At 37.7% G+C, this 16,833-nt stretch overlaps 1 protein-coding gene across 1 annotated transcript; it reads left to right on the forward strand.

The window, feature by feature from the left end:
- Positions 1–388: 388 nt before the first annotated feature.
- On the forward strand, positions 389–5,378 carry prdm8b (PR domain containing 8b). Its single transcript, XM_077231007.1, has 4 exons — positions 389–592; positions 2,545–2,769; positions 3,002–3,233; positions 3,512–5,378. Exons 1-4 carry the CDS (start codon positions 590–592, stop codon positions 4,762–4,764), a joined length of 1,713 nt encoding a protein of 570 aa, XP_077087122.1. The 5' UTR covers positions 389–589; the 3' UTR covers positions 4,765–5,378.
- Positions 5,379–16,833: the final 11,455 nt, after the last annotated feature.

Below are 16,833 nucleotides of genomic sequence, written 5' to 3' on the forward strand. Positions count from 1 at the left end.
GCTTAATTGCAATCATCAAAATGCAATCACGCGTAATAACATCGCTACTGTACTTTTGCAGGAAAGATCTGCAACAACAACTTCCATTTTTGACCATAAATTTAACAACATTTTACAATGTACACGTAAAAACAGCATGATAAGCATCATCTATTGAATATTATTCAAACATTAAAATGTATTTTAAAAATATGTGAGTGTTCTTTGTATGAAAATATAACAGAATTATGAAATATTCAGCAAATTTGCATCTGACAGCAGTGCACTTGACAACGCATAAGCACTCTGCATCTACTAACTGTCGGCGACCGAAGAGTTAAAGGGAGGAGACGAAGCGTGTCACGCCTCATTGGGCAGATTATGTGCAGCAAACAAAAAGTGTGTATGTGGGTGCCACTCAGTCAGTCTATCGGCCCCATCTGCACGCCTCTCTGCGCTCGCGAATCATAAGACGGTCGGCAACACTGTCACTTTCAACCGACGGGGAAATGTACTGACTGCACGGACTTCACTGGACACGCTGAATAGCCTACTTGAAGATATATTGACGGCAATTTCAAAACCTTGTGGATTATTTTAGCCTAGAACCATGGTGAGTAATGACAATTTTGCAATAAAAACAACCGGAGGCTAGTAGCCTATTACATGGGGGCTATGCGGAGCCCAAACAGCATCCTCGCAACCGAAAGCTCGCAGATGGTAGACGGAAAGTCATTGAATCAGGGAAACTGGTTACACATCATAAAGTCGTAAAGTTGGAATAACAACAAGACCGTAGATAAAAAGCGCAATAAATTTCAGCCTGAAACATGAGGTCAATGGGTTCCGTCTCCTCTATTTTAGAAATGCGCATATATTCGTGGGTCTATTATAGTATTTAGTTGAAATGCATATTCAGTGGATCCTTTGTGTGATTCTCAGGAGTGAGAGTGGGACCTCACAGCTACAAAAGGAGAGAATCGTGAAAGGAAAGGCAAAATTCACACTAAGGCTTTTTATGGATGAAGGGAACTTTTAGCATTTGGTCCCTGATAATACAATCAAGAGCCGGACGTGACCGTTTGAAATAGCATCTTCATAATAAATAAAAAGGGTAATTTAAACGTTTTGCAGAAATATAGCCTACAGGCTATACATATTTCATATAGGCTAACGTTTTTATAGTAGGCTAGTTTTTGTATTACGCGCGCAAGTGTCGGCTTATTTGCGCTATAGCCTAAATGTAGCATATGTAAAATAAAAAAATAAAAAAGAAACCGGTCTTTTTACAGCACCCTGTACCTCTCAGCTGAAAATCTGTAAACGAATTTGTAAATTGTGAATTATAAAGATGTTTTTTTAATAAACGTGTCTGGAAAATAGTTGCAATATTTAACACATTTCGTGCTCACAGTAGTTTAGTTTTACCTTCAGCTTTACTGCAGTTACAACATTTTCCGTCAGTCTTGTCGTTATAAAGAATTTTACATTGTATTTTAAAAATATATAATCTTAACCTCATCAAAAAGCTGATGAATCATGGAAAAAATCACATAAATATGCCGTAGCCTAATGTTAAAATTATAATAAACGATTTAAAAAGACATGAACAATATGGAAATGGAATATAGACTAATAGAATATTTTCACACTTTTTAAAAAAATACTGCTAAAAACCCTCTTGTGTACAAGTTACAAGAGTAAACTGCAATTCACGAGTAAAATACTGTAGTCTATACAGATTTACCTCATTTGTATATGTGCATTAAGGGTTTGGAGAAGAAAAATAATTAACTCCGCGTGCTGCCTTAATTAAAGTCTCAGAAGGAAAGTGGTGGATTATGGTAATAAGCAGACATACGTTCCTTCTTGTAAAAAGGAGCTAAAGGTTAGCTGACATGAAAACGGTGATTTTGACAGTGCTACTGAATCCATTCGATATGGTCCCCTATTGTAAATAGACCAACCGGTCTCATAAGGCCAGATTTTCCTTCTCAAAGCGATTTAAAATATTTTCGAATACGCATTGAGAGTTGTTAATGTAGGCTAATACGGTCACAGTCATGCGTTTGAATCGAATTAATGCATTGTAAGAAATATACATCCTCCCCCTTTTCTTGGATTAGCTACTTATATTTTCTGTCTTCTTTTAGCCTACAAATTAATTAAAAACTCCTTTAATTCTACATGCTTACATTTTTATAAAATAGATTAGGCTGAATAACATCCAATGTATTAGGCTACGTCATATCAACAAAATATAGGCCTACTTTAAGGGTTTTTTTTCAGACACATAGGTCCATATCAGTAAATTCATTTTTATTTATCAATCGAATCGAATTAGCTTTAAAAAGGAAAGAAAGAAAAAAGATACTGGCCTAAATGTAAAGTAAAGCCTACTGCGTGTTGAAAGGTTTTGTTATTCACTTTCTGTTTGGATTCCCTTGGACTCCAAATCAGAAATGGAAAATAAAACATTTAAAACAATTTATATACCTTATATAATACAAATATAATATGTGCTATATTTATTCCAATTTCATTCACTGACATTTTGTCTTACAGCAAATGATGGAGGAATCCAGTTCGCACAGACTGGCCTGGGATGGAGACGCGAAAGCGATGCAGCAGTGTTTAACGGATATATTTACCAGCGTCTACACAACCTGTGACATTCCGGAAAATGCCATTTTTGGCCCATGTGTTCTGAGTCACACTTCACTGTATGACAGCATCGCCTTTATCGCTCTGAAGTCCACAGACAAACGAACGGCGCCTTACATCTTCAGGGTATAGTCACTGTTTATTTCAATTCCAACAAGTCGAGTGTTTGAAATGTCAATTTATTTAAGCCATTTAGGCTTAATAGTTTGCTAACTTTCGCTACACCAATTACTAAAATACTTATTTCGCTTTTAAAAAATTGGCTTAGAGGAATTGTACTCTTTGAAATGAATTACTGATTGGCTATATTTGAACGATTGGTCCGATGTTCTAAGCGCTTTACTGGTACCGGACACAGGTGGACACGTCAGCTGCCAACAGCTCGTCAGAAGGCCTGATGTGGCTGAGGCTGGTCCAGTCGGCGAGAGACAGAGATGAACAGAACTTAGAAGCCTATGTGAAGAACGGCCAACTATTCTACAGGTCACTGAGGAGAATAGAGAAAGACGAAGAGCTGCTGGTGTGGTATGGCAAGGATCTCATTGAGCTGCTGCTCCTGAGCTCAGGCAGAAATCAAGTGAAAAATAAAGGTACATGTGCTATATTTTGGTAAAAAAAAATAGAGTTGGTTGTGTTTAGGTAGTAAATAAATATAGTATAGTTATGAAAGGTTTTTTTTTTTTTTTAAATGTCAATCATTTAAAAATAAATTTTTACAATTAAATGTGAGATTTTATTTCTAAATTATGTCTTAATAAAATTATGCATTACAAAATTCATATAATCAGTATGAACCTGTTTAAGGACACTTTTTCTAAAAATGTCTCTTTTCTTTTTCTCTTCTCCTCCCACCAATTATGTGTTTCAGGAACGTCACCGTTTTTGTGCCCAGACTGTAGCCAGCGTTTCCAGTTCGAATTTCCCTTTTTGGCTCATCTGAGATTCCGCTGCACTAAGAGACTACAAGGCATGGCCAGCCCAGAAGAGGAGGCCAAGGATGCCAGTGACCAGGCTAGTCTACCCCCTGCCAGGTCCAGTCCCAAACTGGGCCGATCTGATGGCTTCTCAAATCCACTGGATGGAAAGCCATCCACAGACTTCCATAATCTAGCCAGGGATATGGAGAAAAACAGAACCAGTCCACCGAGCGACAAAGAGGCCGAGATCCTGAGTGAGAACTCTGGAAAGCGTAAGTTCTCTGACATGGAGGACAGCAGGAAAAGTGGATTATCTCAGCCTCTCAAATCCAAAGAGGAGTTGGCCAACTCGGCTCAGCAGTACCGTGGAGCGTACGGTCTGGACGAGAGCAGGCGGGCTTTTTCTCCCTCTGTTTCAGAGTCGACGGAAACCAAGAGGAGCGCCTTTACAGAGGTCAAGAAGTCACCTCAGGGCTTGAAGCACAACGGCAAAAACTCCAGCTCCAACTCAGAGAACAAGGAGACTGGCCGGCCCAGCAGCAACCCGGCTGAAAAGCACCTGAACATCAGACAGGTCCTCAGTGAGACTCAGCCCCCACAGTCCCGAATGGAGACCTCGTCAATTGGCAGTGCTTTCACTTCGGTGCCCCAGCAGGGTGGTGGAGGCTCGGAGAGAAAGAGTGCCTTTAGCCAGCCGTCTCGCACCTTCTCGCAGATATCACCTCTTGTCATGGCACCCAAGCTTCTGCCGGCGGTAGACTGCCATCCTGTAGTGGGCGACACCGTCTCCTCCAGTAGACTCTACCAGGCGGACCACCTTGCCGCAAAGCTCCATGGCTCAGAACTAGGCAGCAACTGCCCTGTGCCGGGTGGCATTGCAAAACAGAACCCTTTCCTGTACACCACAGCTTTCTGGCCCAAGACCTCAGGCCCCATCCAGCTGCAAATGCCCTCTGCTCTCACACTCCTGCCCCCTTCATTCACTTCCCTTTGTCTGCCTGCCCAGAACTGGTGTGCCAAATGCAATGCCTCCTTCCGCATGACCTCTGACCTGGTCTACCACATGCGCTCGCACCACAAAAAGGAGTTTGCCATGGAACCTCTTATTAAAAGAAGGAGAGAAGAAAAGTTAAAGTGTCCAATCTGTAATGAGTCTTTCAGGGAGCGGCACCACCTTTCCCGGCACATGACCTCTCACAACTGAATTTTTTTGAGGATTTATTTTTTTCTTTCTTTCTTTCACCCTTTATTTATTTTTTCCTTGCAACTTTTAAATCAAAATGGAATATGGTTAATCTGGAGGAGTAATGCCAACACGTTTGCTCTCATTTTAAAAAAGACATTACTGTTTTGATTTCTCCAAATGTCATGTTTTTGTGTGTATGACGATGCATTTTCACTTAAAAACCTAAAATCTATTTATTATATGAAGCACTTATTATTTGAAAAAAGGGACAGTAATAATGTAAGTGTACTTTGAATTTTGTATATATTTAATGTATAATGTATATAAATTAATTAAGAGTTTCATTGTCATTGAGAGTTATTCAATGACATGCTATGTCTATATGCATAAGGATATTGAACATTGGGAACATGATTTTGAAGTGTATTTAAGAGTGCATGTAAATTATAGTTATTGGTATAAAATGCAGTCTATTTGAAACAATGTAAATACTTGTTTTGTTTGAATACAAAGTGTAATATTTTGTGTCTGTGAGGAATAGATTCAGTGTTTCTTCCTTTTGCTGAAATTCACTATTTGATAGTTTATCTAATCATGTTGAATGCTTTGACAATAAAATAGCTTTATTTTCACCTGACTATGTGATCAATTCTGCCTGTCTGTAAAATGACAGAAAAATCATACGTTATACATTGCAAATACCTAAAAGAGTAGGCTGACCCTCTAAAAAAGAGAAGTGCAGGGATGCTGTTTACAGTTGTGGGTAGTTTCCTTTCAACGAGCCATAATTCACACACACACACACACACACACACACACACACACACACACACACACACACACACACACACACACTATAATATCGCGTATACGCACATGTCCTTGTTAGGCTTAGCCTACTGTTTCGACACTACTCCTAAAAGTGAGTTTGTTTGTTTGATTTTTTTGTTTTTCACAAATAACTGGTCGTGGATAAATTAGAAACTTTGTAGAATAAGCGGAATTCTAATGCTTATTCGTGGGCCTACAATCACCAATAGCCTACGCGCTATAAAGGAATTAGTGTAGTCTGATTCGACACTCAAAATATTTGTAGGGAAATCCACAAAAAAGGACAAAAATACAAATAAAAAATGCAAAATAAAACATAAAATACATTTAAAAATAGATTTGTCTAAAACATTTCTAAGAAAAATAAAGTGACACTGCGAGTAGCCTATTATAGGCTAAGGTAAACCAAACTTTGATATAGTTTATTATAATAACAATACCAGCAACAACAGTGATGATGATGATAATGATGATGATGATAATAATAATAATAATAATAATAATAATAATAACAATAATATGCCTAATAATAATAATAATAATTTAAACAAGTAACATTTTCGCTAAAGCCATGCATTGAATTAAAATCTAAAATAGCGTGATACCTCCGAGAAACCCGATCTTTATGGTATTTTAATTCTTATACAATAGGCTACATAGCAAACTAAATAAATAAACAAACAAATAAACCAAAAACGGCTGCTATGTTAAACAAGCGCGCTCTTTGTTTTCAAACGACTTGCGGTTTGTGACCGTGACAATAGCATAGATTAAAAGTGTTAATTGTTTCGCTTGATCCACTGAATGCTCATCATTCTGTAAAGTGCGCGCTTCAGGAAATTAAGATAAGAGTATAGGCTAAACAGCACCAGCCTACTTAATTCCATTAGCTCATATTAAAAGGACTGGTCTTGACTACAGAAATGGACTCAGTTCAACAAATAACAATGAAACAAGAGCCTTGAATGTAATTTTACATAGGTCTAATGTATAAAAGAAAAAATACAAACGCACTCTAATGAAAACATATAATCTCGATTTAGAAATGTATTACATATCTATCAAATGGGCCACAAGTATGACAATATAAAACATAAGGATTACAAAGCAATGCCAATTTATAGTCAACCTTACAATCAACTTGATTTGCGATTATTAATTTTCCTTAATGGACAATAAAACACCATATTGTTTCTTAGCTTTATATGTATATTTATATGTCTTTGTCAAATATATATTAATATCAGAACTTGTATTGTGGGGCTTGAGACCAATGAGCTAAGAGGGCCATACAAGCTGTTAAAATAGCTCAACAGTGACACCAAGCTCTTATAATGAAAAATTCAACCAAATCAGGATTTTGTACAAATGAATTGTGCATTGCAGAGTCTTAGTCTGCCACCTAATGGTCGACAGAGTTCAATCATGTCCAAATCAATGTTATTTTAAAATACCTTATAATATAATACAACATAACATAAACTTTATGTAGCCTAGGCCTTCAAATTAAACAAAGAAAGAAAGAAAAAAACCACACACACACACACAAAATAAACAAACTTTTAGCAGGCGCTAAACTTTGATTAAGTGTGATTGCAATTTAATAGTTGGACCTAAAAAACGAAACTTTCCCAATCATAAAACATAATCAAAGAATAAAGTCCAGAAAATGAGGTAATGGCCTGGGAGATGATGATAGTCACTTATATTTGGTGAAGATATATATTGCCTGACCCATGTTTTGTGACTGGAGTCATCCGTACCATCATAATCTCCAGTTACATTTGTCACGGTATCACTCAGCACCTCTCGGTCAGGCTCAGTTTATACCCCTCTCACATGTGGCCAATGTGGTCACCCTTGGCTAACCTAGCTGGCCCGCTTCTCATACTTGACGTGTGATTGTGTCCTATACTGCTCTTCTCTGCATCTGTCTCTTCCCTTCATCTTCCTGTTGTTCTGTAACATCTTGGCAAAGGGGCCCTTGCATCAAAATAGATCTGTGTGAAACACACCAATCTCAAACAGTATGCGAATGATGTATTTATAGATTATTCACACTAACGATGCAGTGATATCCGAGATCATGACAAGAAAGCAAAATGCATGACTTATAACTGCTGATTTACTGTTTGTATTCCTGATAGGCCACCCCGTGTAATTGTGCAAATCTTACCAAATAAATATCTTTTTATATAAAATGATCTTGCTGCAAAAAACATTAGTGTACAAAATAATTGGCTTAACAACAAGAACACTCACCACAAAATAAAAACAGACAATTTAAAAAAAATATATATATAATGCAGCTTTCAACAAAAATGGTGTAGAAACAATTGCTAGTAAATTTCACAAATAATTACAAAGAAATAGCGAGTAATTCATTAAATTAACCTTGAAAAGTAGAAAGACTGAAACAGTATTTTCCAATCCAAGTTTTTGTTTTATTTACCTTTCTTTCTATTTTTTACAGGCGAATGTTCATAAGAAATTAATCTCATCCTATATTTTTTTCTTGTTCGAAAAGCTCTTTTACTTGGATATATAGGCCACAATAGGGAAGAAAAGTTGATTGCATCATCTGTTTCATGCGGACTTTAATACTTTCATAAATGAGTCCGTGAGAAGTGTTGGAGTTCACGAGTGATCTGATACTCAATGTTGCCATAGAAGATTGTGAATATTTGGAAATATTAGAACGCTGAATGCTATATTCCATTTATTCCATAATGCGGTGTAATTAGCAGGATTAATTTATTTGTTTGTTTGAATTTCCAATTTGTCTTTAACAGTTTATTCTATTTTAAAAAGCCTGTTTAGTCCATGGGTTAGCTATGATTGTGTCATAGGCCTATACCGATAGTTGAATCTATCTATATGAACAAGCACTACACAACAGCCAGCTTAAGTTATTTTGAAGCAGCACACATTCAATCTTCCTCCGCGCTGACATGGACAAATTTACACTTAGCGTTCACTTCAAAGATGAACAGATTCACTTTATAGACATGCTTTTGCACTTAGCATGATCTCTGTCCTCCTCAACTGTTTGTACCTGTCTTCTGTGTGTCTGCCTTACAAATTCTAAGCATTGCTGAGAGTAATAGACAGATCTGAGAGCAGGCGAGTATTTAAACTGCACCTGTCTCTCCTCTTCAAAATTATGTCCTTCATGGGTTATACACAAGTAAAGAGAAACAGATTATCAACTGATTTAAGGCATCTCGGGATCTTCTGCTGATTCTTTTTTCTTGCTTATATAGCTTAAATATTTTGTTTTAGGGTATTTTAACCAACAATCGTATAATATCAAACACAGTTTTTGATATTAATGGATGATTCACTAACAAATATATTTCATGAAAAAATAATTGTAATACTGTTAAAAAAAAAGCTCCCTTAGTTAACATTAGTTCATGCATTATAGGATTAGGACAGGTTAATTTAATTAGTCACACTTTAGATTAGGGTCCGATTCTCATCATTAACTATATGACCTTTGCCTCAATAAACTCCTAATTACTGCTTATTAATAGTTAGTAAGGTAGTTGTTAAGTTTAGGTAATGGGTAGGATTAAGGGATGTAGAATATGGTCATGCAGAAAAAGGCATTATTATGCATTTTATAAGTACTAATAAACAGCCAATATCCTAGTAATATGCATGCTAATAAGCATCTTTATTAGTGAGAATTGGACCCTACCAATTGAACCCTAAAGTTTTACCTATTTTTTGCCTTACACAGAGAAAGAAAGTCATACAGGTCAACAACATGACTAAACAATGATAGAATTTTCATATTGCTTTAAGTGGTAGTTTACATGTTTAGTAAAAGAATGCTTTTAATATGCTGCAAATTTTATTGAATGCATTGCTTATGTCTCTGATGCTTATGGGCCAAAAACCTTTTTTTAGAAGTAGATTTTGCATACGTATGAAATCAAAGCAAACCGCTCTTATTCACATTCCATAGTTACAGTTATAATGAGCACACAGGTGTCAGTAGCTCAGTCGCTAACAATGTCAGACACAGCTGTTGTTCACTCTGCTAAGGCTACGGGGTGAACCGCAATCGAACATAAATTATGCAACCGGACAAAAGATGTACCAGTCATTCATGCAGTTAATACAGGCACCAGCACCATCACGTTGTCATTGTTGGGTCATGCCAGGTCATTAACTGGAACAAGCTGTATGCTTTACTGAAGCAGTGTACGGGTCACACATTTTGTCTTGACTACCACCAGGTTTGTTGTTGTTTCTTTCTCTGGACCATTTGTCACAGTGAGTGCACATGGGTGCTGTTCTCAGAGAGAAGCCGCTTTAAGCACGGAGGTAAAATATAGGCCTTCGGAAAGCCACTGTAAAACTATACGGAACTAATCTTTCAACGCTGTGCAGACATTTTGAGTGTCCAGCTCTGATTACTGTGCCTTGAGCCAGAGCAGTCAGGTAGGCCTGAAGGTGGATTGATGCCACGGGAAGTGCACAGGAAACTCCCTGTTGATTGGTGAGAGGGAAATGGTGACTGTTTGTTGGTTTTACTAGATAGGAATAAGAATGAGAGAGGGAAAAGAAGGGGGAGTATGGGAAGACTTCAAAAGATGCATTTCTCTAGTTCACAAGAGGGATATGAGACTACACCAGAGAGTCCAGCAATTTCCGTAGCCCCAACTATGACCTGGAGGAATGGAGGCTGGAGCAAAAGCCTGGCACTCAAAGGAAGACGCGGAGTCCAGAGAGAAGCAGATTGTATTCATAGTATAATCGTAGTAATAATGTATTGTAAAAGGTATGGAAGTAAAATAATGTCAAATGTTTTTGAAATAAAAAGCCTGTTGAATTGCACTACATGGTTGAATATTTAAGCTGTGAATATTTCAATTAAAAACATTTCAAACACATTTTCATTATTAAAAATTCAATAATCCATATTCACCCTTCATATTTCACTTCCAAAATATTCTAACTGTTTAAAAATACAACCTATAATATTCAACAGGCAATTTTCGGTCCATTTTATTTCGCTTTGTAAATTCGCTTCTACAAATTCAGTGGTTCAAATTCGACAGTAAATTCAACATTGACGTCCAGGAACTGCAGGAAAAGCAGAAGATTGCCGAGCATAATCTCCATCTGCTGTTAGTCGACCTCACCAGCAGGGGGTGCAAGCGCTTGTTGTTGACGAAGACCAGCAAAATTAGAGCAAGTCATTCATTCATAAAACTCATTTACAGCAATGTAAGTTTATTTGTAATTATTGTGACGGCTGTTTTTGTTAAATTCGGTGCCTTCACGGTTACTTTTCCTGTGTAGCCTACATGCATATTTCTCTACCGTGAACGAGATCATAATGTTATTCCCCGATGCGGATATACAGATCCAATGTTAAATTTTTGAGGTTTACATATATTTCTCTTGGTTGTTTGTTGCCTTAACTTTATATTGTGGCGATGTGCTGCATGCAGGCTATTAGTGTTTCCCTTAATACTTCAGGATTCCCCTGCTGGACCTGTACAACGCTCAACGTAGCTTAAAGGTTGTATCAGCGATTGTGGGTGAAGTCACTTCTGTTTGTGTTTGAAGCGAGATCCCAAACAAACAAAGTTAGCTCAGAATCAACTCGCTCACTAGCATGCCAATCTCACACACAAAATCCCTCCCTACAATCTGATATTCGCTAGAGCTATCCAAGTTTAGTCGAGCTTCACTCATATTTTTTAAAGAATTATATTTTCACACACAGTTCACATACAAAAAAGTCATCACTAGCAGCTACTCACCTGTCCAAAAGAAACAGTGCAACCTCGGCGTCCGATTTAAAAAAATTCTCTCCACCGTTTAAAAGCCTTCCCGATTATTATTTGTTTCTTTGACGAAAAACGAGGGTATTCCCTCGCCCTAATCCTCCTTCTCTTTTTGGGGATTGCCTCTTCCATGTTAAATGTATCTGGTCCGTTGATAACATAGGGTTGATAGACGCTGCCTTATTCTTCAGCTCCGACTTCGCGTGCAGGCGCCGTGCACGAGCGCAAAAACAAACAACACCCGCCCTTGTCGGTGATTGGTTAGAACACTGTTTATTTTGATTTTGAGTGGTGGTTGTACCCATTTGTTTTGTTTGCAGATCTCAGAGCCTAGGCTGCCTACAGAGACTTGGTTTTTTGACAGCCTGCTTATGGGGCGGGCAGCTAGCGGATCGTTAGGAAAGATTAGATGAATGTGATAATTTTTGTTTGGGCCTGAAATCGCTGATACAACCTTTAATGGACTAGTGATGTAAGAGTCCAAACTCACAGGCAAGCATATGGACTCAGAATAACGCGCACAGCTGAGCGTTTCCCAGTGATAGACTGACATAAAGATGGCATGGTGTTGGACATTCGCACATTTAGGGACCTCTCTAAAGTTTATACGACTTTGGTATACACGTTTCTAACTTCAATAGCATTTGAATAGAACGACTTACAGTCATAAAACCAACTGAAAAGTGTTCATGTAGTGTCAGGCATAATGTGCACCCTTTGGATATTTATTCAAATAAATTTAAGTTTGCTATTGAAGTTCGAAACGTACATGCCAATATTGTATGCAACTTTAGAGACGGTCCCTAAATGTGCGAATGTCCAATGTCAAGCCAATTTTACATTTAGTCATTTAGCAGACGCTTTTATCCAAAGCGATTTACAGTTAAACTAACAATAGGAGGACAACAATATGCAAGTGCTATGATCCCAGTTTAAGCTAATGCAATACACGTAGGCATTTTTGGACTTTATATATATGCCTATATATAACAACCTATATATATAACCAAGACTATATAGTAGCCTAGAGCCTACATCCCCAATAAGGTGCAAGATTGGTCTTTCATATCACTGTATGTGTTAAGCGTTTTGTCCCAACGGAAAGGGAATCCTTGAGTATGAGGTATTGAGGGAAACCGATTATAATGGTAGAGAAAGCTGATGACATGTAGAATACACAGGGAAAGTAACAATGAAGTTATTGAATGAAACATAAACACAGCTTTTGTGTGTTTATCATCTTTTCCGCATACTGTCACATATAATCATTTCCATTTTATGAATGAATGTCTTCGTCAACAACAAGGGCTTGTGCACCATCTGATGGTGAGGTCGACTAACAGCAGATGGAGATTATGCTCGGCAATCTACTGCTTTTCCTGCAGTTCCTGGACGTCAATGTTGAATTTACTGTCGAATTTGAACCACTGAATTTGTAGAAGCGAATTTGCAAAGCGAAATAAAATGGACCGATAATTGCCTGTTGAATATTATAGGTTGTATTTTTAAACAGTTAGAATATTTTGGAAGTGAAATATGAAGGGTGAATATGGATTATTGAATTTTTAATAATGAAAATGTGTTTGAAATGTTTTTAATTGAAATATTCACAGCTTAAATATTCCACCATGTTGAATTTCAGCCCATTAAAAATGCAAGCCCTAAAAATACAATGCATTAAAATGCAAGCATGGTTAATGCAATGCCTATTTTTTTTCAAGTAGTGCAATTCAACAGGCTTTTTATTTCAAAAACATTTGACATTATTTTACTTCCATAAAAAGGGCTGTTGTTGAACATTTTAGGTTTTTCAGAGACTACACAGTTGGTGGTAAATAAGAGACAAGCTCAAATATGAAGTCAATTATGAATTAGCTCCCATCAGTGTATACGTGTTACTAAAAACGAAATTGGTATTTTTGTTAAAAAGACAAATAGAATGTGATACATTCATGTTATACTGTTAAAATTTTCTAACCTCCAGATAAAAAGGATAAATTATGTTTTTTTTCCTTGTACGAAACAGTTATACACTCACTGGCAACTTTATTAGGTACTGGCACCAGGTAGGACCTCTTTTGCCTTCAGAACTGCCTTAATTCTTTGAAGCATAGATTCAACAAGGTGCTGGAGATTTGGTCCATTTTGATATGCATCAAGCAGTCGCTGCCGGTTTGTCAGCTGCACATCCATAATGTGAATCTACCGTTTTTCCGCATCACAAATTTGCTCTATTATAGATTGAGATCTGGTGACTGTGGAGGACATTTGAATATAGTGAACTCATTGTCATGTTCAAACAATTAGTTTGATGATGATTGAGCCTTGTGACATGGCGCATTATCTTGCTGGAAGTAGCCCTCAGAAGATGGGCATGGTCAGCAACTCAGTCAGGCTGAGGCGTTTAAACAATGCTCAGTTGGTACTAAGAGACCAAAGAAAATATCCCACAAACCATTACACCACCAGCCTGAACCGTTGATACAGGGCAGGGTGGATCCATGCTTTCATATTGTTTACGCCAAATTCTGACCCTGCCATCTGAATGTTGCAGCAGAAACCGAGACATCATACCAGGCAGTGTTTTTCCAATCTTCTAAAAAACCCGGAGAAATTGTTCAAAATATCTTCTTTTGTGATTCATAGCACAATAGAAGATAGGAAAAACTAACAATATTTTGGTGAGCCAGGAGTGGCACCTGGTGTGGTCTTCTGCTGCTGTATCCCATCTGCTTCAATGTTCCAAGTAATGCGTGGTTACTTGAGCTGTTGCTTTTCTTTCAGCTCAAACCAGTCTGGACATTCTCTAGATACAATTTTTAAGGACAAAATAATGTATTGTGTGTAAGTAAAGTATAAATAATGTATATTAAATATATATAAATATATATAAATATATATATATATAAAAAAAATATATATATATATATATACACAGTATAAATGAAAACCCCATTTTCCAGAAAAGTTGGGCATTTTGTAAAAATGATATAAAATCCATAAATTTGTTAATTCTCTAGAACCTTTTTTTAACTGAAAAAAAAAATTGAAAGACAAGTTTTCACATGTTTTCACTGACCAACATTATTGTATTTTGTAAATATAAACAAATTTTGAACTTGATGGGTGCAACACAACAAAAAAGTTGGGACAGAGGCAAAGTAAAAGTTAAAAGATTACTAATATCCAAGTTAAACTGTTTTTTAAACAGTCCACAATTTGCAGGTGAATTGGTAATAGGTGAGGGTATTGTGATTGGTGTAAAAGGAGCTTCTCTGTCTTTGCAAGCAAAGATGCGTCATGCGTCATGACTCACCACTTTATGCCATATTTCATGAGAGAACTGTCAAACAATTCAAAAATCACATTTCTCACTACAAGATTGCAAACAATTTATGTCTTCCACCATCTACCATACATAATATTGTGAAAAGATTAAAGGAATCCAGAGAAATCTCAGTACATGTAGAGCAAGGCAGGAGACCTCCATTGAATGTGCGTCACATTTGAGCCCTCAGATGGCACTGCATGAGAAACCATCATGCTACTTTGTGAAATATAGACACGTGTGCTCAGGAGTATACTTTGGAAAACTGTTTTCCAAACACAGTCTGATTCTGCATCAAGAAATGCAACTTGAATTTCTGTTACTCAAGTAGAAAGCTATAATTCAGTTCTATGCAGAGATGCTGCCGAGTTCTCTGTGCCCGAGCTCATCTCAGATGGTCTAAAAGACAGTGGAAATGTGTGCTGTGGTCAGATGAGTCCATGTTTCAGCTTGTTTTGGGGAAAAACAGACAGAGTTCTCAGTCCCAAAGACGAAACGGACCATCCAAACTTTTATCTGCGACAGGTGCAAAAGAAAACATCTGTCCTGGTATTTCAGTGCATCAGTGCAAACGGCATGGGTGACTTGCATGTGTGAAGGTGCCATCAACATGGAGGCATATATTGGGATTCTACAGAGAGAGACATATACTGACATCAAGATGGTTTTCTGGGAATTAAGACAATGTCAGGCTTCATTCTGCATGTGCCACAAGGTTTCTCTACACCAGAGTGGATGTCCTTGACTGCCTGCAGTCCAGATCTGTCTCTTATTGAAAATGTATGGCCATCATGAAAAGGAGAATCAGAAAACGACGACTACGGAGTGTAGAGAAGATGTCTTATATCAGGTGAGATTGGGTAAAAATTCCACTTGCAAAACTGCAACAATTTAGCCTAGAAATCTAGACGCACCCTAGCGGCAGCAAAAATTATTTTGCAGCAAGTGTAGTCTAGCAACTCTCCGTTGACTTTCGAGCAGGAAAAAATTAAAACTGGTCAGGCCAATCAGATTGTGTATAGAGTCAGCGGGCGGGCTTAACATAATGACGACAGAGCTACGATGGTTCACTGCTACTTGAAAAGAATGGCTGCTGCTGCTGGAGAACAGCGGTCTTTCGATTCGGCTTTGGCCGCGACTCAGGAGGATTTGAAGTTAAACTATTCTTTGAAACAAGAACAAAGAACGGCTTTGCTCTGACTCTGACTACGTCACCTTCTTCGTTGCTCTGCTTGGTTGTAGCGCTGAAAGACAACCGTTTATCCCGCCCCTCGGAATGAGGCATGCCAATGGAGAGTTCCCAGACCTAACATCTTGATGTAGGTCTGGTATGCCAGGCTAGCAACAATTAGTATCCTCAATTCCCAAATGATTAAAAAGTGTAATTAAAAGGAAAGGTGATGTGACAGAGTGGTAAACATGCCTCTGCCCTAAATTTTTTGGAGTGTGTTACATTTGTCAGTTAAATAAAGGTTTTAGAGAATTAACAAATCACATCACATTTACATACATATATATATATATATACATACATACATGTATATATATACATGTATATATATATATATAAACATCTTAGCAAACTCCCAAACTTTTTTTCAGGGTGCTTACCCTGCTTGCTTTAATCTGGCCAAATCTGTCAGTAGGTAGTGATCGCTCTCCACTGACAGCGTCTCGTCAGCGATTTCAGTGCACTGACAAGCAGCTCTGTCTGTAACAAGTGAACAGGTGCTTCTTTGTTCCACACCAAATGCCCTCGGACACTTTGCAAAAACACAGCGCTGGCTTTCCATAAATGAATGAGGGCCTACTTTGTCCAAAGCAAATGTTTAGATCTATAACAGATTAAATGCTTGGCTGATCTGTGGGCTGTTTTGAAAGGACGTGTTTGAAATGTGTGGCCATTTTCACATCGCCTCATGCTCCAACTCTTAGGAATGGGAGGAAGGAATAGGGTGAAAATCTTTGACCCTTAAGAGTACAGCTTAAAAATATGTCTTTGGTTATAGGAAACCTCAAGACGGAGAGTAAAAACCTTCTCTCCTGTTCCGCCTTGCTACGATGGAATGTTTCAATAGACTGTGGGCACGTTTGCAAAGGACTAAGGTTGAGAAAGTGGTT

Source organism: Siphateles boraxobius, unplaced genomic scaffold (genome assembly GCF_051911475.1).
Source record: "Siphateles boraxobius isolate OS27281-9 unplaced genomic scaffold, OSU_SipBor_1 16, whole genome shotgun sequence".
Classification (NCBI taxonomy): Eukaryota; Metazoa; Chordata; class Actinopteri; order Cypriniformes; family Leuciscidae; genus Siphateles; species Siphateles boraxobius.

Coding starts and splice junctions, on each gene's coding strand:
- prdm8b (XM_077231007.1), top strand. Junction 2,770..3,001: donor CGGCGCCTTACATCTTCAGG/GTATAGTCACTG, acceptor TACCGGACACAG/GTGGACACGTCAGCTGCCAA. Junction 3,234..3,511: donor AAATCAAGTGAAAAATAAAG/GTACATGTGCTA, acceptor TATGTGTTTCAG/GAACGTCACCGTTTTTGTGC.